Source organism: Lonchura striata, chromosome 18, assembly GCF_050655825.1.
Source record: "Lonchura striata isolate lonStrDom1 chromosome 18, ASM5065582v1, whole genome shotgun sequence".
Classification (NCBI taxonomy): domain Eukaryota; kingdom Metazoa; phylum Chordata; class Aves; order Passeriformes; family Estrildidae; genus Lonchura; species Lonchura striata.
Genome location: NC_140720.1, coordinates 13235051 through 13258209, shown reverse-complemented (window position 1 = coordinate 13258209; position 23159 = coordinate 13235051). Strand labels below are relative to the sequence as shown.

General features: G+C 36.6%; 1 protein-coding gene across 13 annotated transcripts in view; it reads right to left on the bottom strand.

Moving 5' to 3' along the window:
* The window catches only part of QTGAL (queuosine-tRNA galactosyltransferase), a 103745-nt gene that overhangs the window by 69230 nt on the left and 11356 nt on the right, over positions 1 to 23159 (bottom strand). For all 13 annotated transcript variants that reach the window (XR_014949352.1, XR_014949354.1, XR_014949350.1 and 10 more), the window contains 2 exons: positions 17308 to 17373; positions 6219 to 6314 (listed from right to left, as the gene is read on the bottom strand). Coding sequence is in view for 6 of the 13 variants with exons in the window: in XM_085556921.1 (XP_085413047.1) it covers positions 6219 to 6314; positions 17308 to 17373 (162 nt within the window). In the remaining 7 variants the exon portion in view is untranslated. The remainder of the gene's footprint in view (positions 1 to 6218; positions 6315 to 17307; positions 17374 to 23159) is intronic.

Below are 23159 nucleotides of genomic sequence, written 5' to 3'. Positions count from 1 at the left end.
TTTGGCCAAGACTGTAAAAACAGAATAAAAATCCCATGTTCCAGTTTGTCACACTTGTACCAAGAGAAAAAAAATACATAAAAACTGAATTACTATTAAATCTGGATTCTTAAACTCCAAAGCTGTCAGATTGGACAATGAATCTGGCTTTTTTATAACACAGAAAGAAAAAATATAAATTCAAACACAACAGTATAACATATATTGTTAATACTTGTGAGAGGATAGGGTGGATGTAAATATTTTAAAACTCAGCTTCCTTAAGCAGTTAAAAAATCAGAAAAGCAACAACTACTGTGGAGACAAATGTCAAACATGACAGGGTGAAATCAGTATAAAAAAAGTATTAAGGGACAAAATCTTGAGTGTTGCAGATGAAATAGAATGTGCTTAACTCATGCTCATACACAATTTTTAAAACAGTGAAAAGCTGTTCAGTGTGCAGTTACAAGAGACAAAAGAACATTTTTTCCTGTGTATAAGCTAAAAGAGGGAGTTGCATTGTAGGTGAAATACATTTGAAACTCATAAATTTTTATTACAGTAGAAGCCACAGTAAAAATATTTCCCTTCTTTCTTGGAATAAACACTTTGATTTTCAAATTCAAAGAAAGCAAATTACAGAAGTGAAAGGTGTGTCAGCTCTGTGCTTTCACATATAGACAACCAACTGAAAAATAAACATCACTGGGCTGGAAATGTCTACTTGGAGTGGGCTTTTTGTTTTGAAAGGAAAAAAAGTTAGGGCTACTTCAATATCTTAGCTATTGCTTTAAAATAAAGACTGGATTTTGTCCCTCAAAAAGAGGAAAAAGTATAGTTCCTTAAACTATAAAAGCTCAAAGTGAAGCTGTTTATTTGGAAGTCAGCACAAGCACATCAACAGGATAAATATGGCAGATCAAATAAGAGTTAAGTGGAGCACTCAGAAACTGGAAGTTTTTAGTTAGTTCCATCCATGTCCTTAACTGCAGCTCTAAATTAACAAATTGTCTTCAATTTGTTTTAACATCTTGCTCTATTTCTAAAATAATTTTCAAGAGTATCGAGGAGACATAAATGGCAATAGTAACTTGAAAGACCAATTATGCATTTCTGAAAATTCAGTCCTGGACACTTGGCATTACCTGTCCCTCTCCTACATCAAATGTCTACAAAAATGGCATTTAGGATGCAAATCTGTTGCATTCCTTATTGGTATCATTAAGTAACTAAAATACAAGAAAACATCATCAACTGGAACAAATTATAGTTCTCACAGAAATAGCTATTTCCTACCAGTGTCATTTCTGTGTCCATCAAAGTCATATCAGGCTTTTTCTGCCATACAAGAATCTGTCATGCTGTAATGCTGCATTCATCAAGAATTTTTTGGAACAAAGTCAAACTTATTATAATCACAAGTCTCTTTTATACTATATTACAATATTTCTCTTCCATTTTAACACTACCATGTATTATGAGCCACATTCCAGCCTTGTTTAATCATGCAAATTATCAAGCAAGATATGAAGAGGAAAAGTACAAGTTATTTAACACTCCTTCCCCTATGGGACACCTTTAAACTCATGCAAAACTGCACACACACAAAGCACAAGCTGTATACATTTCTGAATTCCAGCAAACCTGTTTCTAAGTTCAAAATATGTGACCCTGAGCTGCCTTTTCATAAAGCCTCACTGGGAAGTTCTAATTGTTCTTTGAGTTCACAGATGTGGCTAAGCCACTTCTCATTAAACTTTCTAGAATTCCATGAACCCTTTGACATGTATTTTCACATGTAAATATAAACACTGTCAAGCTTGTGAAACTTTGGTTCATTCTCCTCCAGAGGAGAACAAGGATCAACCAACTACAAAAGGAAGCAGCCAGTTGGGGTTTTTTTGGGTGGTTATTTTTTTTTTTTTTAATATGGCACAGGCTCAATCCCACACAAATACCCATTCCAGATTACTGCTGGAACCTGCTGCAATAACCAGCAACTTTGGCTGTTTCACTCAGCAGAAAAACATCAGGGTTTCACTATTAATGCAACATTTTTAAATAATATGGGTCAAGGAAGAGGAAACAATGATTAAAAAAATCCCAAGGAAGTGTTGAGAATCTTTTTATTGAAAGACAACAAACACAAGTGAGCCATTAATAGTGGCAAAGATGGGGAGGGGGAGGGTGGAGGGGATTTCAATCAGCCTTTTCATGTTTTATTCATTCTTAAGTAAGAAAGCCTTTCCCTCTGGCCAGTTTTTGTCTTTACTAACATAACCAGACAACAGGCACTGCATACATCCACTGTCAGATTGCTGCCTTGATTATTATTTCAGTTGGACACATGGACAGCCAACCCAAGCACTAACAAAGTGGAATTTTCTGTCTGCAGGTAGACAAAACAGCTGCTGTAAGCCAGAGATATTCAATCCGTGGTCCACCTGGATAATTCATCCTACTTGCAATCTACTCCTGCCAGCTTTTGACCACTGAGAACTTCCCTACTGAGCCACATGGTAATAATGGAATATTGAGTGCACTGAATTTACGGAGAGAAAAGGTCCAGCCATGCTGTCAGGTCCTTCTTGCCTTTGAAATAAGCTGCATGCTCTGCCTCCACCACAATGCTGGAACTATTTCCAAACTGAACATCAGTAGTAAATACTGGTTTGTAGCATGAATCTTTACCAAATATTAATTAAACTCTAATAAAGGAAGACTTAGTAAGTAGAAAAGCACAGCTTTAAAAGCTGTCAGTGAAATGTAACAGGCATCTTTTAGAGCACAGAAAGGTGTGAGCTATGAAATATTAATTACTGCTCTTCTTTCAGGTGGTTGGCAGAGATTATTGCTAAGAACTACAAATCACCTGTGACAATTCCCAGATTTATCCAACACCAAGAGCTCCAAGATAATCTGCAACGTCCTGCACGTACCAGGAAGTCATACAGCCACAGTCATCCAGAATCACTGTGGCTTTTTCAGACAGTTATTTATCTACATTAGTTTATTAATCTACAATCCAGCCTTATCACCTACAGGCCCTCCCTTTTGGCAGGAGGCTCCTCACAAGTCAGTGTAAGTTTGCTGGCTGCTTCCTAAGTGAACAACCACGTGAAGGGCTGGAAATGTCTTTGGGGAGGAAGAAATGGTAGGTGAGACGGGATTGTGCTTCAGGCTGAACAGAATATTTCACGGGTTGAGAGACAAAACTAACCTAAAGCAGTGATTTAACAGATGTGCACATTAACTCAGCAACAGCCCTTAAAAATGACTTGCATAAATATTTGTGCAATTAATCCAACTTTAAAACCATTCAGAACTTTTCACTTACACAGCCAGTAAACATTTCCAGTGTAAAAGAGGGCTGCATGATCAATCCTCAGTCACTTTTACAAGCACAATTTGGACTCGGATATCCCACTGGATTAGTTTTAATCTACATTTTTTTTTCACTTACTTCAACATCAAAACAGCCAGTGCTCTTAATTTGTTTGCTCATTTGCTTCCTGTACCTGTCACTGTGATCTGCACTTACTGAACAGTTACAATTATCCTTTTTTATTTGTTTTTTCACTCTTGGCCAGAAAGAGCAAGTCTTCCAGAACACATGTATTTAAGTTTTATATCAGTATACCCATAAAAGTGTGGTTTGCTCACCTGTCATTTATAAAAAAGATAACATTGAAGAAGCAAATATTGATCTTTTAAAAAGTAGCTTTTTTTATTATCATGCTCTCCTTGTACTCTCTCACTCCCACCACTCTCTGGGATATATATTCTGAAATTTCACGCATACCATAAAGTATCTTTGGAATGTTACAGTATAATTATTTAGAGAAACATTTAACGGATGAGTAAGTATCAAGAGGCCAGGGCTAAGGGAAAAGTTAAAATGCTGGCAGCGTTTTATATTGAAAGATCCTCTCAGGATGAGGACCAGGGGTGGACATTTGATTCAAAAATCTGGTATTGACTCAAGAAAAAAAAAAACAAAAAACAAAAAACAAAAACAAAAAAACAGCATCCAGATCCAGCACCGAGGTGTCTGAAGGCACTTTTCAAAATATCTGCCTCCAACCACTGCTTCCAAACCTGGCTTTGGGCATGGTCCGGCACAGCAATCCAGTGCCACAGGATATTATTTGATCAATAACCTAAACATTATGATAAACAACATGATCTTGACAATTGGCTCTTTTTCCTTTTGGAATTGGTAGCTTGGTTTCCCAATTTTCAGCACAAATAATCTGCATGTGCATGGTGTGGAAATGCAGCAGAAGTGACTGGAAAGAGCTGGGCACTGAGTACAGAGAGAGCTAAAAAAAGCTAAACGTGCTTTCACTACAGGAACCTGCTGCAGACAACATGCTGTAAATTAAAGCAAATTTTCCTCAATTCCCTGAAGGACTGCTCCTCTCAGAGATTCTACAATTCCATTAACACAGGTCCTTCATTATAGATTTTTTGGGGTTTATGTACTGAAGAGAGTTTAAAAACACACACACACAATAAAGCATATGATATATCATGGTAGATGAGTGAGACCTTAGATAATTGAACAGCTGAAATTTTACAGCAAAATTTCTCCAAAACTTCAGACACTCATGGAATTCTCAGAAATCTACTGTCTTTGAGGAACTTCTGTTTCTGCATTCAGCTTAGAGAACAGATAACACATTAAAAAATAATGAGGAACACACAAATAGTGTGAATCTCTAAAGCTCATCTTGTTACTCATTAAGTACCACAAGTTCTGCTGGTTCCAAACCCTATGTATGATCCAAAACTGTTAATCTATCTTTAAATTGTGTGACTCTAAATTATATGTAAAAATAATGCATTTATTAAGGCTTTAAGAGATATTTGTAGCATGTAAGATTGCAAGGGATTTCCCAGGTCATCATATTTGCATCCTACTGTTGAAAATACAATGCTAAATAATCTCTTCCAGGACACATTGATTTCCACCTTATTTAAAATGAGGTTTTCTTGTTTGTTTTTGGGGTTTTTTTCATAATCTCGAAATCAGAATACTTGTTTTAATTTTCCACTTAACTCATCAAGGATCAAGTGGCCATTTAGCTGAAGCACTTCCGATTGTGTAGGACAAGCTTTTACATTCTCAAGCTTTTCTTCCTCTTCTCCAGCACAGTGATCCAGATGCTGTTCAGATAAATACACTGGTTTAAAACCGTATTTTTTCTAATGCCACACTCACAGGCAAATCCAAATATTCCTTGGGTAGCTTTTTCTGTAATTACTCTGCCTTGGTGAATTACAGGGAGCTGTAATACCACTGGTGATTTTAAAACAAGGTCTGTAGATTACTCCTTGTGCTACAATGACCATAGCAGGGCCTGTTAGTGGTTTTGGTTTTTTGGGTTTTTTTGGGGTTTTTTTTGAGATAGAAGAACACAACAGAGTTTATAATGAAGTCTAACAAATAAGGATATGTTAATCTTTTCAACCACTTAAATCCAAGGAAATCAAAACCAAATGTCTTTCTAACACAGCATCCCAAAACCCAAATACTTGGATCTCAAAGCCTGCTGGGATGTTTTCTGCAAACCATCCATTAGATTTCTTCTATCCTGTACAACATTCCTCCACAAGCTGGATTGATTTCTTCCACAGCTTAACTTGTTTTTGCCAAAGTCTCTTTTAGTCTCTATTTTAGTCCAGCATTGGCCTCCTGCCTAATGAAATAACTGTTCTTGATGCCAAAAACTGTCATCTTCAGTTGCACAAGATGCATCTCACTTACAATCAATGTATAATGAGCCCAATGTTTAATGACTGAAGAACTGCTGTTTTAAAATGATCCCAAGCAAAACTTAAACAGATACAGGAGTGGTCAGTACCTTGGGTGGGAGAAGAACCATTCTCATGAAAGACATTTTTTCCCCCTTTTGTACTCAAATCCACTTTTTGAAAAGAAAACCAAAATTTTAGAACATGAAAGCATATGTAGTTAACACAGGCAGCAGTAAGACATGTAGGACTCATTCCAAGCTTGAAAGCTTCATTCTCACTCAGGGTGAGGTCATTGTTCTGCAATGATCATGTGCACCATACCCTTGGCTTCTCTTGAACAAACCATGTTTCAATAGGAGAATCTGATAACCTTAATAAACTGTCAAGTACTGCTTATGACTGAAAAAAACCCATCCAAATAAAGCTGTGATGCTATTTTCCTGCTGAAATTTCTGAGCCAGCTGAAGCAGAGATACCTGTGTTAGAAGCTGTTCCTGGGTGAGGTTATTGATCCAGCGAGTGTATCGTTCAGTGGAGTCCAGTGGCTCTCTTCTGACTTGGCAACCAATAATCTAAAGCAAAATGACACAAATCCCCTAGGTTAAACTCTGTACACCCACGTGGCAACAAAACAGTATCACAAAATAAACATTCAAAACATGGCAACTCCAAGAATTAAGATAATCTATACAGACCTTACAAAACTCTGCATAAAATGTAAAAGGGGAAAATCACCTTTATTTTATATCTGAAGCTTTTCTATAACAGCACAAGATGGAAACTTAGTTTCTTTATTTAAAGAGTCACAGTGAAGCTGAACAAATACAGAATACAAAGAACTTTCAAAAGGTGAGAGATTAAAAAGGAGAATTTCAAATTTGGTTTTCTGAAAACCTGGTTTTCAATTACAGTCAAGTAGGAAGTGCAGTCATTTCTTTCCTGGCAGCTTGTAATTTAAATTAGAAGCAGAGGACAGAGTTTCACATTTTTATATTAATTTCTGAGCAGACTAATAATTTCATAAATGCTGTTGGCAATTTCAGCAAACTGAAGGGAATGTTGAATCCAAGTGCCCAGCGAAAGGACTATAATTCCCTGAAGTCCAAAGAACAACTGGTTCAAATCCCAGCTCCTCACACTTCGAAGAGAAAACTGAACAGGTTTGATCAATTATCTGTACACACACAAGGAGAGGTGAAGGCAGACAGCAGAAGTGCTATTAAATTAGATTCTGACAGCTCTTTTCTGGATTATACATCACTGTTTGTAATTTCTGGAGTTTGACTTTAAGTCTCAGCCAAAATTCCCTCCTTCCATTTGGCCACACAGATAATTCCATTGCATGCTCCAGTTTACTTCTCTGGATTTTGGCTCACAACACTGTCCTGTACTTACTGTATTGCAGATTTTAAAATGCTTTCAGCCTTTTGGAACTGAAAAAAAAAATAGGTAAAATCCTCATCAAATAAAGTTATTATTTAGGAATTACTGGTATTGCAGTGAGAAAAATTAATGGGTTACATTGAATAACTTGGAGCACAATCTTTGGAAATGTAACTTTGCAACACAACAGGAAAATAGCTGCAAGCTCATTACCAAAGTTAACGTGCTGAAGGAAGTGCTATGTTTGCACTCCCTTCTGCCCTAGGAGCTGCTTTCTTTTCACTTGCAGAACCAGCAGCACTCAAAGCCACTTTTATCATCATTTAAGAAGTTTGTTTTACAGACAAATGTGAAAATTGCCACGATGCAATCAAGTTTATTTCTAGATCCTGAGCCAAGCAAATCCCACACCCTTCTGCACTTCAGCTGTGCCATTCCCTCCCAATGGGACTCTGACACGTGACTGGGATTTTTGACTTGTGGCTGCAAGATAAACACCACCAAGCTGAGCCTTTGATTCAGCATCTGTAAAGCCCAGCTCATGTAACCAGCTTCTTTCACACAATGAAAATCAGATTATTTAGAGCACAAACAGCTTCCTCCAGCTCCCCTGTGTAAGGTGTGGCAGCACAAGCAATTGCACACTGATTCCGTTTCCTCCATGTCTCACAGAGGTTTTATATTCACTGAATATTTCCTTAGAGCTTTCAAACTGAAGTGAAACGTTTTTCACTGTTGATTCTCTCATAACATTTAAAATACTGTGATAAAAATATTTCTGGCCTGTATTACACCCATTCAGTCCTTCCAAGAAACTCTGCATTAGAAATATTCTTTTCAGTATTTTGATGTTTCATTTGTTTCTATGTAAAAATAGAGTTCATCCAAGTTTCAAATTTTTGATCTAATTAGACAAGTTTGTTTTTATTATTACAAATGCTGGAGAGTGGCATATACCTGTATCTAGATTAAACTATGTAATATACACAATAAACTATTTAATATACACAATAAAACACTTCTTATTCCAACTGGAAATTTGCTGAAATGCAATATTAATATTAGTATTAGTTTTATAATTAATAATATATTTTAATATTAATATTACTTGTATAAAAAGCAGTACCATGAACAATGAATAAAAGAAATTTCTGGCTCGTAGCAAAGGACTATGGCAGTTCAGGAAAAACTAGAACTCTCATCAGGACAGAAAATCATGACTATCCTTTCTACTACCACAGCAATGAGGTAATTTGCTTTCCAGACAATTATTTTTTTAAAGGTAGTTTAGAGCTTATTTAGCTTTTTATTTAATTGCAATCAGCACTGGTGTCTCTGGAAAAAATATAAAAGAATTTATCCTTTATGACAGCAAGAAACACTAATAGGAAGAAAAGTAAAAGCACAAAATAGGGGGTTTATCTTAAGTACCAACAAATACCTACACTGAAAGGCAACACAAGTCAATTCTAAAACCAAAAATGGCTTAAAATGAGCTCTGTGGGAAGAAGTGAGTGGCCAAATACAGGATCAGTTTGTGGCCCTACAGTCCTGCTTCATCTACTGCTTCACCAAAAGCCTCCAGCATCTGCCAGTCCTGCCCTGATGGTCTCAGACAGGAGTCAAAATAGCATTTTAGGTCTGTATTTAGGCACCTGAATCTGTCTTAATAACTCTACCACTTCACACAATTAGGAGTGGAGTTAATGAATTGTACCTAAATAACCTTATCAGATGAATGTCACAGACATGTTCTTTATGCCACTGCATTGAAAATATCTTCAAGAGTTAGGGAACTATAAAGCCAGAAAAACAGGATTATGGTACAACTAAAGCAGTACAAATAACAATAGTAAAAATAACTCTGAGCGTCTCCAGGTCACAGTACCAGAAATAATCCAATGAGCACATTCAATAAATTCAGAGTTATGCTCACGGTCAGAGGAACTGGGCAGGATAAAACACACATTACCAAATCCTGCTTAAAGCCACCTCTAGTCACTGTCCTGTGAGGTACAAAACCGTCCTGTGAGGTGAAAAAAGAGAATTTCAGTCTCATATCTGACGTGTGCAAAGCCCAGCACTCTACCCAGTCAGACTTGTCACAACTTGTTCCAACTTTCACCAGTGGTTTTGAAATGCAATATTCAGGTGGAGATAATTTAAATCATTGTAGAGTTTTATGTTTTGCCTTGCACACTGAAGTGGAAAAGGAAATGGGTGAGAGGAAACAAAGTTTAAATGAGTTGGCAATAATTAAAACCAAGGCGTTTTCTGCAGATGTGGTGTTTTTGAGTTTTTAATCACTACAACTTCCTCTACCACAAACAATCTTCTTTATTCAGGAGGCAGCTGATGGGTCAGAATCCATCCGTTGTACTAAAGAGGAAATGAGGATGAAAAAATAATTGGTCTTCAATTTTATCCCAATATATTCCACCCTTGTTTTAAAGAAAGAGGAAATGAACAAAGACAGCCGAAAGCATAAACTCTCCACAAGGCAGTAGGCACTGAATGTACAAAACCAGGAGTTCTTCATATAATGTATCCTCTCCTAAAGAACTTTATTATTGAAACAGGTATTTAAAAAAAATATGCATTTTAGCATGAAAAAATCCCTGGCTTTTCTGTACAAAATAAATACAACTTTCAAAGGTTATGCAAAGTACAAAACTTCATTCTATGTTCTGAAGAAGAATGTGCAGTGTTCTGTTTCATATTAGAAATGTGACAGAATGATGTGAACCTCCTCGAAGAGAATGTAATTAAGTACTTAGTGATGCTGTAATTAGAAAAATCATAAAATCTCATCCTAGATAAAGTTCAGTGAAAAGGAAGATTATCCAAATAACAAGTAAAATAGGGAGGATTATCTCAAGGGCACAACACCTTTTCCCCCACTATGCCTCTTTATGAGAACCCACAGATGGAAAAATCCTAAAATAAAAAGCTAATAAGAGTTCTTTTTTTATTAAAAATAAATTGTATTAAATAATTATTATAAGAGTTATTTAATAAGTTACCTTATCCTAAATGTTTAAGAGCAGCTTTAGTTAATGAAGCCCACATCTTTTGTGTTAAGGAAAGGTACATGTCATGCTTGCTGTCTCCAAACCCTACTTCAATTATTATGATTGTAATAATTTCATGCAGTAATTTCCTTTAAGAAAGATTTTGTGATCATCATTTAATGCAATTAAAAGGCAAAATAAACTAAAGAAATATTTTTATGTGGTTCAAATCTTTCCAAAATGATATACTGCAGGAAGAAGGTAGTAAAATGTGTTTCCTCTCCCAATCATTTCCAAGGGAGGAAATTGTTCTTCAAAACATGACACCTGTGAGGTAATTTGCATTAGGTGTAAATATACAAAATACACCCTGGTGTATTTAAAACATGTTTTAAAAATTATAAAATATGTTGATATTGCTGACTCCCCAAAGAAGGCTTAAGTCAGATGAATATCTATTTCCACAGATGCTTCTATCTTGCAGCAATCCAGTTTTAAGAACACCTGCTAAACATTCTCCTTGACCCTAGTTCAAGTCCAAAGTCCACAAAAGGATGTTACATGTTTCTTTTCAGCACATAAAAAGAGAGTAATCAAAAACTGAGGAAGTCTGAATTTTCTTTAGTGGATTTATATGAAAAAAAAGAAGTCATGGTGTAATCAGAACGAGCCCAACTGAGCATCACAACACAGGAAGATTTAAAAAGATGTTGTCCCACGTGTGAATTAATGAAGCTTGAACATGACATTTTGGGGAAAACTTCAAGTAGATATCATTGAAGAGATACCAATTTCTTTTGTCTGTAGCTTCACAAAGTCGGATTGCATTGTAATAGTTATCACCTCAGCAAAATGCCTGAACACCAGGAGCACGGAATCTCGATTTTCAAACATTTTATGCTTCAGACATAGTTTAAAAATGAAATATGTTTACATGAATGAAATGCATTACAGTCAGACTTACATGAATATCAAACTCCAGTACTCACAATCATTTGATGGTGTTATTGGCATGTGGAGGCCATTTTAAACACAAATTTAATTACAAAGTTGTGTCAGTTGGGCTGTTTCCCATTTGGGCTATTGGATTAAATGTAGAACAGACCTAGACTGACATCATGACTTTGAAAATGCTCTGTGGTTCTTTTCAGAAATACCAAATTTTAAAAAATCTTTAAAGAAGCTGCCTAATAAAAAGCAAAGACACAGCTGAATTCCAGCAGATCTGGACGATACACATGGAAAGGCCCAATTATCAAAAATATAAGAATAATACTCTCACATTGTCAAAGAAAGAATTTTCATATTCTCCAGTGCAAAAAAAGGAATAATATTTTTTCCTCTAAACATACTCTAATGTCACCAGTTCTGACAAAACCTTCAGACAACTGCTGCTTTAGTTTCTACTCTCCAAACCAAGAGAAGATTATTGAAAATAATAAATTATTTATATATTCTATATGATTAATAAACAATAAAATACTTGTCTATTATATTTTATTATTATTTTTATATACTTATAAATTACTTTTAAAAGCCTCTAATGACAATTTCCTGAAGTGAAATCTATAAATGTTTTTATAAGTATCTATACTGGATAGCCTTAATTCAGACTTACATTTTCCACATGCTGGAGAAGAATGTACAAGACTTGGTAGTTTCATAATAGTGTGCAGTAAAATGGAATTGGATATAAAAAAAAATCTGCTGACTAGAATAATTAAGACTAGTTCATGAAAACATTCCTCTGGACATAAAAAATCAACTGATGTTGGACATTAACAGCTGCATGTAATCACCTCAGGAATATAATCTCATTTTCCCTTCTGTCTATACCAAAGACAGAGCAGAGCCTCTTAGATCTACTCAGCCCCTTTAGTGGAGCAAATTCCTGCTAACAGGTTTATGCAAACAAATTGGATTTGTCATCCAAGACATGACAGTAGTCAATTAATGTCTCTTCAATAGCTGTTGTATGAATTAATTTTTATATTATAATTAACCTCTACAGGCAGTGCTTGCTGGGGCAGGCCCGGGCAGCTCACACTGAGCTGTCTCAAACGTGCAGAGTAAGGCAGGCACAAGGAGAGCTGTGCAAATTAACTAAGGAGAAAAAAAGTTTATTTAAGTTCTATGCAAAGAAGATCTTAATCAACTTCACATCCAAAATAAAGAATTTATCAAAGGAAAATCTGCTAAGCTATATGCTACAACTAAGCTATATGCTACAACTGGACGATAAAGCATTTAGGGGGAGATGGTAAAACCTGGACTTCAGAATTAAAGACACAGAATGAGAGAAGCTCACCAACAACCTCGCTGAACACAGGAAGGATGAAAATTAAATAGAGGTACAGAACTGAATTTAAATGGGGGACAGAGAGCTAACATTCAGCATTATGTAGTTCTGCTTTATGGCAGTTTAATAAAACCTCACATACACTCATTGTCTTTTCACACTGCAAAATTACAGAATCAAGTGGATCTGATCATTTCAGCCACAAGAAAAGAATGGTATGACTCAAACTAGTGCACTCTGTAAGTAGAGCACTCACTAAGGGAAGGAGGAAAAAACAGTCGTGCTCCTTTCTAACACATGGCAGAAAGGTGTGACAGGTCCCAACAAGCAGAACAGCACAGGGTACAGTGACATTAAAAAAAAATCTATTAAATTATAGCTTTCAGAATTAAAAAACATGTTTCCAGACCAAAAGAAAAAAAAAAATCCTCTTAACTTCTAAGTGTAGTTAATTTGTGAAGTTCAGAGGTGGGAAGAAAACAGCCAATCCCTTTGGCCTAGAGCTGTGCCTTAAAGAAAGGAGCAGCTCAGCTCTCATTCATCTGCTGATTTCTCCAATTCCTTGGCAGATTGTGCAATATTTGCTTCAGCTCTCCCAGGGCAGGTGAACAGGTCTGTGAGCCAGCAGCCAGGAATTGTTCAAGTTCACTCAATCCCATCAACTGTCTTAGAGTCACATTAACCATCAAAGATATGCAGAATTCAGGCAGTTGGTTAACACAGGCAGATAATCAACAGATAAAAATGGCTTTAAGCACTGCTGCTCTTGATCTAAAGCCAAGCTACAGAATATGCCAAAAATCTGCTTTAGAGATGCAAAATAGTGAGAATTGCTCATTGAAGACATGCAAATGGTATCTTCGCGTTCTCTCACATGCCCAGGTATCCTACCTGTTTGAGGCAGAGGATTGCAATTTCACAACAAATAGCAAGGTGCTCATTGTGACACTGCTACTGATTCACCTCCTACTGAGCCAGAGAAAACAAAAGGAAATAATGTTCTTTACTTCTATTCTCACTCCAGCTGTTTTCTCACTCAGGTAGGAGACAGTGAGGAAAAGTTTAGTTATTTTCTAAGCTCTTAAATGTTACTCAGTGTCTCCAAGATCATTCCCAGATCCAGTGATTCTCCTTGAGCATGCCCAGAGCAGGGCCTGCTGGAAGCATCCAGCAACAAGACAAGCAGGGAGCAGATCCAACTGACATCCCCCTCTCTCCTTGAAATAAAAAGCTTTGGGAGTTCTCAGAGGGTGACACTTGAAATTAAAGTATAGAATCAAGGAGAGGCAGAGTGAATGACTGCACAGTGTGTGTGATTTGAGAAATAATTTCCTGGGCTACTCCAAACTTAGAAAGTTGTTCTGTAGAACACTAGTATGTACTCTAGGTTGGAGCTCCTCCATAAGAACACAGAGTAAGATATGAAGGCATGATTTTTCCTGAATTAAGGGATATAGAACCTTGAATCTTCCCATTAACTAGCTGCCAACAAAGCATATACATTTTGTGGTTGGTAAATAACAACACCTGGTTTATCCTGGATAAATGGGACACATGCAGCTTCTAGGGATAAACAAAAGCAGTATGATGTCCCTGAGCTTCAAAACTGCTAAAAGTAGGGATTTGCACTGAGCCTGATATTTCTTAAGCAGAACCTAAGAAATTGTAGTATAAATACACAGAGTCTCAAAAACTTGTGCCTTATGAGATTGTCTATTTACAGAATTCATGTGAGGGGGACTTGGAGATGATGTAAAATAGTCACCAGAGCACAAGGTGACAGCAGTCGTGTTTTAATAAAAAAGCACAATGCATTAGTGATTTGTATTTTGAGATCCAAAATCCTCTACTCTGAACATTTCCAAGGACAGAACAGTTCCACCCTACAAGCCTTATTTTTAAAAAGTGTCCCAGATAAGAGCAGCTTAAGAGAATAGAAATTAAATTGCTCTTTAAAGCACAATTAAGGAGTCTATGATCCAGGAAATGAGACACAAAGGCTGCTGTTGTTACCTCAGTGTTCCAGTACCTGAACCTGGGGCAAGCTTCTTGCTTTTTCGGAGATGGAGACACAGGTGCCTTTAAAGAATAATTTGTTGGGAAAATTACAAAGGCATCTGATATCTTTGGTGCTGCTGTTTAGTAAACATGCTTCAAATCAGAGTAAGGCAATTTGCATTTAAGAGTAACACAAAAGAGGAAGAACCTAGGGGTTAATTAACCTGGGAAATTTCTCTTGGTGGGCAAAGTTGGAGACTTTTCCTACCTGTAGATCAATAGTAACAACAACAGCAGACTGAAGCCTGCAATATCCACTGGGAGCACTGGTCTTCAAATCCAACTCCCAATAACAACCAGCAGGACTAGGATTAGGAATGAAATTTCTGAAAATATATTGAGACTGCATAAAGTCAAAAATCCAGGTCAGGAGAAGTTGCAAAACAGTGGAAAGTGCAAGTCTGCAAATTAGAATTTCAGGAACAAACCAAAAAAGCTCACTGCTTCACAGGCATTTCTCAACCTTCTGCTTTTTGTTTTAATTTTTTTTTTTTTTTTTTGCCCCTCCACCTACTCTGGTTTATCAGACTGATTGAAGCCAAGCCAGAACTTCAAATACAGAACAAAACTTCATTCAAACATCCCCAAACATCTTCCAAGAGCAGAAAATTGAATGGCATGATTATTCTGAGGACAGCAGAGAGATCATCCTTTTAAGAACAGAAGTCCACCCTGCCACTGGTCAGTAGATTTGTGACCAGGCCAACTTTTCTCAAAGTTGTATCAGAACTGTTGAGGGGCTCTGGACCAAACTGATCTATTTGCTCACCAGAAAGAGCTGGGTATGTTCCCCTTTCTCCTTCAGACCTTTGAATTAGAGTTCTGTAAGATCCAGCATTAACCCAGAAGGTCACACCTCACACAGGCATCCCACCCATTTTCTGTACCTGTAACATGGAAAAGGTGCTGGCTCTGGTGGAAGCAGAGTTCATTTTGCCCACACCAGCCCTCCCAGTGCTGTGTGCTGGTAACACACCAGTGGTCTGAGCCCTGCTCCCACAGCACCAAGGCTCTCTCCAACACTCCTCCTTCCCACAAGGCTGGGGGTGGGCAAGGTCTGGCAGTGGTAGATCCAAACTTACCAAAGGACTGTTCCTTTTTCTTTTAATATATTACCTTGGTCTTGACCCACAGATTTTTTCCACCTTCTCTTCCTCCCACCACCCCATCCTTCTGAGGAGTGACAGAACCCAGCCAAGGCCAGACCATCACAAGTACCAGACTGAAATAGGACTGTAATTCACATGAATTTGGAACATGGCAATAACAGGTTTGTATTGCTTTGAACAGATCATAAAGGCCCTTCAGTCTACTCAGGTCCTCTTTATTACTTGTTTGATTGTCATTGAATAGCTCATACTGAGGGTTGTTGGGCACTAAAGTGTAACAGAATATAAACGAAACAGTTGAAGTACTTTCTAATAAGACTACAAACTGTTTAGTTGAATTTAGTCTAATTTAAAAAGTCTTAATTTACATCTGTAGAAGCCATATAAGCAAGAAATATGACAGCTCTTAGCACTAATTTCCATAAAACAGGCATACTGGATCAACTTGCCTTTCTGGTTTTTTGGCAGAATTACATTAACTGATTGATATCAGAACAAAAACAACTTTGGATTTATAATTTTATTGTGTTTGTAATGTGAGTTAGGTTAACTGCTACTCGGGTACTGTTAAAGCTACAATTGAATAAATCCCATTGTAAGGGTGATCAGATTTCAGAAGAGCCCTAATACAGGTGGTGTGATGAGCAGGTACACATCCCACCACTAAGCAGCAGGTTGTTTGGCAGACATTCCTCAGCCAAAAAAACTGCAATTATCTCTACTTTGAACTCTTGGAGTTCAAAAAGTTCAAAAGGTGCTTAGTTGACAAAGAGCAATAATGTTAAACTTGTGTGTTTTGTCCAGATACCTGCAGGAAAACACCTTCATGACAGACCAAGTCAATTGACCTCTCCTTTCCAGAAACCTCTGGCACATTGAAATAAGTACCACAAGAGAAAATGTCAGAGATGTGGAAAAAATAAGGCTGATTTTGCTGAATATTGCTGATAGGAATACAAACTCAGCTTTCAAGTTTATAAAGGAATATCTTTTGTCAATAGTATGGATAAATTAGTTAACTGCCATAGTTATTTATATAATTAACTACCAAGTTATTTACATATATAGATATATAATCTTTGGATAAGTAGAACATGTGCACAAACTCTTTCTAAAGAACACTGACCCTAATCACAGAAAATCACATGAAATCAAAATTATATAGATCAGAGAAAAACTCTCTCACAGCATATTCCTGAGAGTTTATTTCACAGGAATAAAGAATGGAAATCTAATAATGTTTCATTTTACAGGCATAGAGAGAAACATCAGCTGAACTGTAGGCCAGTTCATCAGTGGTAACAACCCATACATTCCCTATGGTTTACAGTTCCTTAATTATTAAAAACAGATAAACCATAGCTGTAGCCAATCCTTTGCAGCTTTTCACATGACTTAGAAAGGCTACATAAAAAAGGCATTCTCCTTTAGATTACAGACATTAGCCAAACCTATATACTTATTTGCAAAAGAGTATCACTGTTGTAATGAGATCTGGTTTTCTGAAGAGAGAAAATAAAAGGAAGAAAAGAAGTTCGATCAAAGCTCCCATTCAGTGCAAGGATTAAAAATAAAGGAAAAGAATACACTGGTTATGGCTTTGCCTCCCCCAGCCCCACTGTGAAATTTTCATATCCTTTTAAAGATGTATCCGGAACTCTGGCAAAGGAAAACCCAGAAATACACACAAGAAAAAAGTACTCACACTGTTTGGGTGTTGAATGGCAACTTGGTGCTGCAGCCTAACCCGCTGTGGCATCATCACATCATCCTGGAATAAATAGCACACTGTTACTGCACATAAAAAGGGTCACAGTACACTACTGACACACATTAGAATATGGTGCTAAATGAACATCATTTTACTGGCTTGCAGCCAGAAATGCAAATGGAACAGATATTAAGAGACTTCACACTTTTTGTGGATCAAACTGGATGCTGTTGGAGCTGGAAGTGATGGAAACTACTACGTGACAATGGTGCTGTGATCTCAGCATACATCCACAGGCACCCTCACATTTCACATTTATTTCTCAAGAAACTCAGCAACTCTTTCACAACTGCCCATGCAGCACTGGCAGCATGAGGACAAGGAACTACCCTCAGTTAAAAGCATGAGATCTCAGACACAGCAATGGGAGGAAATGTTCTCTGTAATCTGCCTGTACCTTGTTCCACTGAAAATGAAAAGCCTTTGGTCTCTAGATCTAAAAATATGTCATATTTCATGGGCACAAAAACTAGTACTGGTGAAATGAGAAAATTCTAAGGAAAAGCAAAAAAGGGAAGTACCCACACTCATAAAATGCATTAGCATTGACACTGGCTTTAAAATACACCACCTAGATTTAAACTTTGTGTTAATACTTCTTCCACTTGTAGCATAAAGATCTGTTCTATTTACATACAAAAAGGTTGTTTTGTGAAAAGTCAGTACCTTGCTATTCTGCCTTAACTATTAGGAAAGATTCCTTTCAAAATTATATTATTTCCTGTTCAAAATTAAATCCATTCTAGACAGTGATTTTACAGTTTATAGAAACTATAGCAAAATTCTTCTTCCCTAAATTTAGGCCCCTGATGTTTCTACCCATATTCATTTCCATGTTGGTGCCATATTTCCCCCCTTTTAAAGAATCAATCTTTTTTAGATTCTGGTTAAAGCTATTTCTTCCAGGAGCACTTCCAAATAAACTTAATCAGGCAAAAATAATTCAAAGGAACCCTGAATTCCTGTTCTATAGACACCGTTTTAACAGTTCCTCACACTGAAATAATTCTGATTTTCCTATTAAAACACAAACCCTCAATATTGAATTTCCAACCACTTTCACATTAAAATTTCCCATCAAGTCAACAGCAACAAAAAAAATATTAGCACTTAAATATCTATAGCTTGAAGAACTGAATGACCTTGCTATAAAGGTGCCCCTATAATTTTATCAAAACCTACATGATAAAAAAAGTTTCAGAAGTAGGTCCAACTATTTAATATAATTCAAGGTTAAAGATAAAACAAAATAATAATAAAACTGACTCTTACCAAATGTAAGTTTATAAAAGATGGGAGGACTACGTTGCCAAAAGCATTTTTCTGTATTTTACATTTAGGATATGTTTAGTAATAAACATGACAGCTGTTCCTGATTTTCAAAGCCAATAGAGCAAAGAAAAAACCCTTCTGATTTCTCATGACTTCAAAACAACAATGATATTATTTACCACCTAATCCATTTTATCAATAGAGCACCAGAATTCTAGTATCAAGCAAGTGTTTCCATAAAACCTTTACCCTATTTCCCACAGGAAAAACCATAATCCTGTTTCTTTATGCCAAATACAGAGCAAATTTTTGTAAATTAAAACCTTGTTTTCATACAAGCAATAGCAGATATATTTTAACTGAACTTTGTTCACTCCTTTACAAGTTGCTAAGGATCCTTAGATGTTTTCTTGTTCAATCCAAAGGGAAAAAAAAGGAAAGAAAGAGGGAAAAAAGGGGGAATAAAGAAAAAAAAAGGAAAAAAAGAGATAAAAATCCACCAAAAAAACAGGAATTTCAATGCTCAGAACAATGTTACCCTGATCTTTTACAAGATACAACATATGCTCTTGTGCTAAAACATCTCACTGCTCTTGATCCCACACAACAGAGAGAACTCTCACATCCACAAAGATGAAAAATAATATACTTGATTTTAAAAGGTTAAATCAGCATGGAAAGTACTCAAACCAAATCAAAATAACCTATGCACCAAAGAGGTCGATGTCATGTTTTCATAACCACCCAGTTTGGCAGGAATGGCCCTGCTCCCCTAAAAAAACACTGGCTCAGTTTGATGCTATTGGCAAAACTCACAGATGGACAGATCTGGGGCTTAGGCTATCAGAGAGCATCAGTAGTCTGTAAGCTCCAGCTAAAGAGGGGCACTATAGCCACAAAAACTTCTAAATGCCTCTTTTTATTAATACAGCTTTGTTCTCTAATGCTGGAAAACTCTATGAACTCTTACCCTGGGTGACCTTTATTTCTTTTAATAATTCTGTCTCATTTTTTAATTAGCAGCTTTACACACACATTGCACTGGATGCTGGATGGTTCTGTGATACCTTCTGAGTTCATGGAAGGAGAAAGAAAGATGGGGAAAAAAGAGTATAATAGTTTAGGACATAATTCTAAATACTATAATAATGAGGAGGAAGAACAGCACAAAATATAAATCACACCGCAGACAGAAATGAGACACAATCATCATTCAGCTTTTTTGGATTCAGGTTGGTACCAGAAAGTAACAGCAAAATCCATCTTTGACAAATTCCTCACTATGAATGACTGCAAAGGAGTGAAAACCAGTATTTAGAGTGAAATCACCTTAGGGAACTCAGATGGATTTAAGATTAGTATTTAAAAACCCAAATAAATTCAAATGAGAAAAGCTAAATTGATTGTACCACAAATTAAGAGCACCTTAAAATAAATTATAGAATTTTAGCAACTATAGTATTAAACAACTAAGGTGGTAAAGTATTTTATTCAACAGTACATGATGCAATCATAAATTTTCTATCAAAGCTGTTGCACTTATGATATTGAATTCAGCAAATGTGTTGCCAGGCTTCAGTTTCTACAGGCAGAGTTTGGTCATTTTTTTTTTTTTTTGGTTTAACACTGAGAAGAAAACCTCAGTAATCAGGCAAACACTTTCCAAATTATGATTCACTCATGTCAGACAGGGAAAAATAAAAAAGGGCCTATACAAGAAAGGGAAGTATATTTAGTTTGTTTCTGTTTCCTAGGTGAGAGTACGGAAGATAAGAATAGTAGCAGTGACTTACATTGAAAAACAATTTTAACAAAACAGAAGTTTATAATAAAATCCAGTTTTTTCTGTTCACATGGAAGTCTCTAATGGTTGTCCCCTAGCAGATATACAGAATGAAGAGAAATTTCTCCCATAGAAAGAATGGACAAAAAAAGAAAAATTCAAATGAATGTTAAATAAATGCACGCCTTCCCCAATCACATACTTTGAATACAAAAGCTGGCCTCTTCAGCCAGGCTGTGTGGATCACATTGGGCTCCACAGTAGTGACTTCATCATTTTCCCGTAAAAATTGGTGCTTCTGCACTTCAGAAAGTAAAACAAAATATACAAATCAGTGCACAATACACACCTACTCTTTGCAACCAAGACCAAGTTCACATAAAACAAAACACTAATTATAACTCAGTACTGAGGTGCTTTCTTAAGTTCACATTACAGACTCAGCATCTCATTTTGGACTTTTCCAAAGTCCTTCATATTTGGCTGCCCAAAATGAAAAAAAAATGATTGAGAGCTGACACACTCCACTCCCATAACAACAGCACCTTCTTCCTGTTACAGCTGTTAAAATCAAAATACACCCAGCAGCAACAGCGGGAGGAATGTTTCACTCACTGAGCAACAATATGACATCTCCAAAATCTTTCAATTCATCAAATGGTCCATTCATTTATCCTGCACCTGCTCAGACTAGAGGGAAAATCTTTCTTTGCTATTGTTCAGTTCAACTCCTTGAACCAGGGAAGTGAAACGCCTGGGACCTCCAAAACCTCCTGTCAACAGCTCTGCTGAAGGAAATACCCTGAACCCAGGCAATTCTCCAGGGGCTGGTGTTTGAACAGCCCCACACTATCAAACTCCTTAGAACCAGGCACTCAAATGGCACCCACAAATCACCTGAGACTAATCATCTGTCACTACTTGCAAGATTGTAAAAAAAAATGCTACTTTCTGTTTCTACTCCCAAATTAAACTGAGAAAGAAAGGGGACAACAATGAAAACACATTTAACAAGCTGACTGCATTGAGCACCTTTTTTTCTTTTTCTTTTTTTTTTTTTTTTAGCATAGCAACAAACAGGTCTACATGGAAAGATCTATGTGGTGCTCTTACAAGCCTGACAATCTTCTTATGGAATCTTTTAATTAAGCATCACTATTACCTGGTCAGGAAACTTGCTGTAGAAGCAGCTCCCACCTCAGTGCATTTATTCAACAAATACAGACATATGCCTTTCCATATCTTGCTTTTCTGTGGTCACTGGAGATCACCTTTGATTTTTTCACATAGTTGCATCACTGAAAAAATGATGTGTTTGCAGTCAAATCAAGCAGGTAACTCACAAGATATTCAGTAGCAAAGCCAGTAAACCCAGACAAGATTGAAAGCTTCTCCAGCAATTCCAAATGTCCTCTATAACTACTGAATAGATGAAGACACATGCAGGGAGAGGTTATGGCAACCAAATTCTGAAGGTTTGCTTCTTCATTTAACACTTCACACCAGACAGAGGCACTTATTCTGGTTTTGATATAAGCATATCTTTACAAAACAATGAGTGATGCCTTCAGCACTTGTATTTTGATTATTGGGACTCATTGGTGATTAGGAAAGACAGACAACTCTTCTGGTAATGGACTTCACCACTACATTCACACCTGCTATTTTTATAACAGCTTATTTCAGTTTTTAAATCAGAGGGTAAGTTCCCAAGGAACACTGTGTAAAACAACAACAGAAAAGAAATACATGAACTCTGATCACATCTTCATTTCCTAAGAAATACAGACTAATTTGAAAGAAAGGAGGAATATTTCTGAAGTTTACTAGTGCCTGTTTGGTATAATGGCAACTAGGAGGAAATCCATGCTTCCAAACCCAGGAAGTTACAGAGGCTGGAAAAAACAATCTGTTTCTAACTGAATGTGCCTGACACATCTGGCTAGAGAAGTTCCAACCACCTTCCTCCAAAGCCTTTAGCAACAGCCCCTCAATGAGTGGGTTTGAACTTGAACCTCAAGGAACACAGGCAATTTGAAAATAAGCAATTATGCACACAACAATTAAGAATTACCATTCCAAATTTAAATAATGCAAACCAATCTCCCAAACCAAAAGGCACAGGAATGACAAATCCTGTGTGGTTCACCCTCATTTTTGGTGAATAAAACTCACTTGCATCCCTATGGCATTTCTGACTATTGGCAAGTAGTGACACTGTGGCAACATGGTTTAAAGTCATATCTTTGACTGCCTGAGAATCTCTGAAATTGTGATACATTGCCAACAGAGCCTTTCAAAAGATTAAAACAAGCACGTTACATTCTCAAGTGATTATAACTGGGTTTGAAACACTGCAGGTCAAAAAAGGACACATTTTTATGCTCAGGAACTCTCCAACAACACACTGAATAAACCTGAAATAATTGGAAACTACACAGATTATTAGGATGAAATGAAAGCATGATCCTTTTTAAAGAAATACAGTTTCAGACAAGTAGAGGCATGTTTATGTGTATGTCAATGAAAACAGCAGTTCAAAGAAAAATTTTTAGTGTAAGAGTTCTGCTGTACTGCAAGTGGGTAAATGATTCTAACAAAGATGACACCACCCCAGAGAAGTACAATGAATTGGGCAGATAAAGTCATAACTGCAGACAATTTGAAGAAGAAAAGCTAATAGTGGAATATATTTGCAAAATACCTCTTATTTTCCCATATTACAAATGTC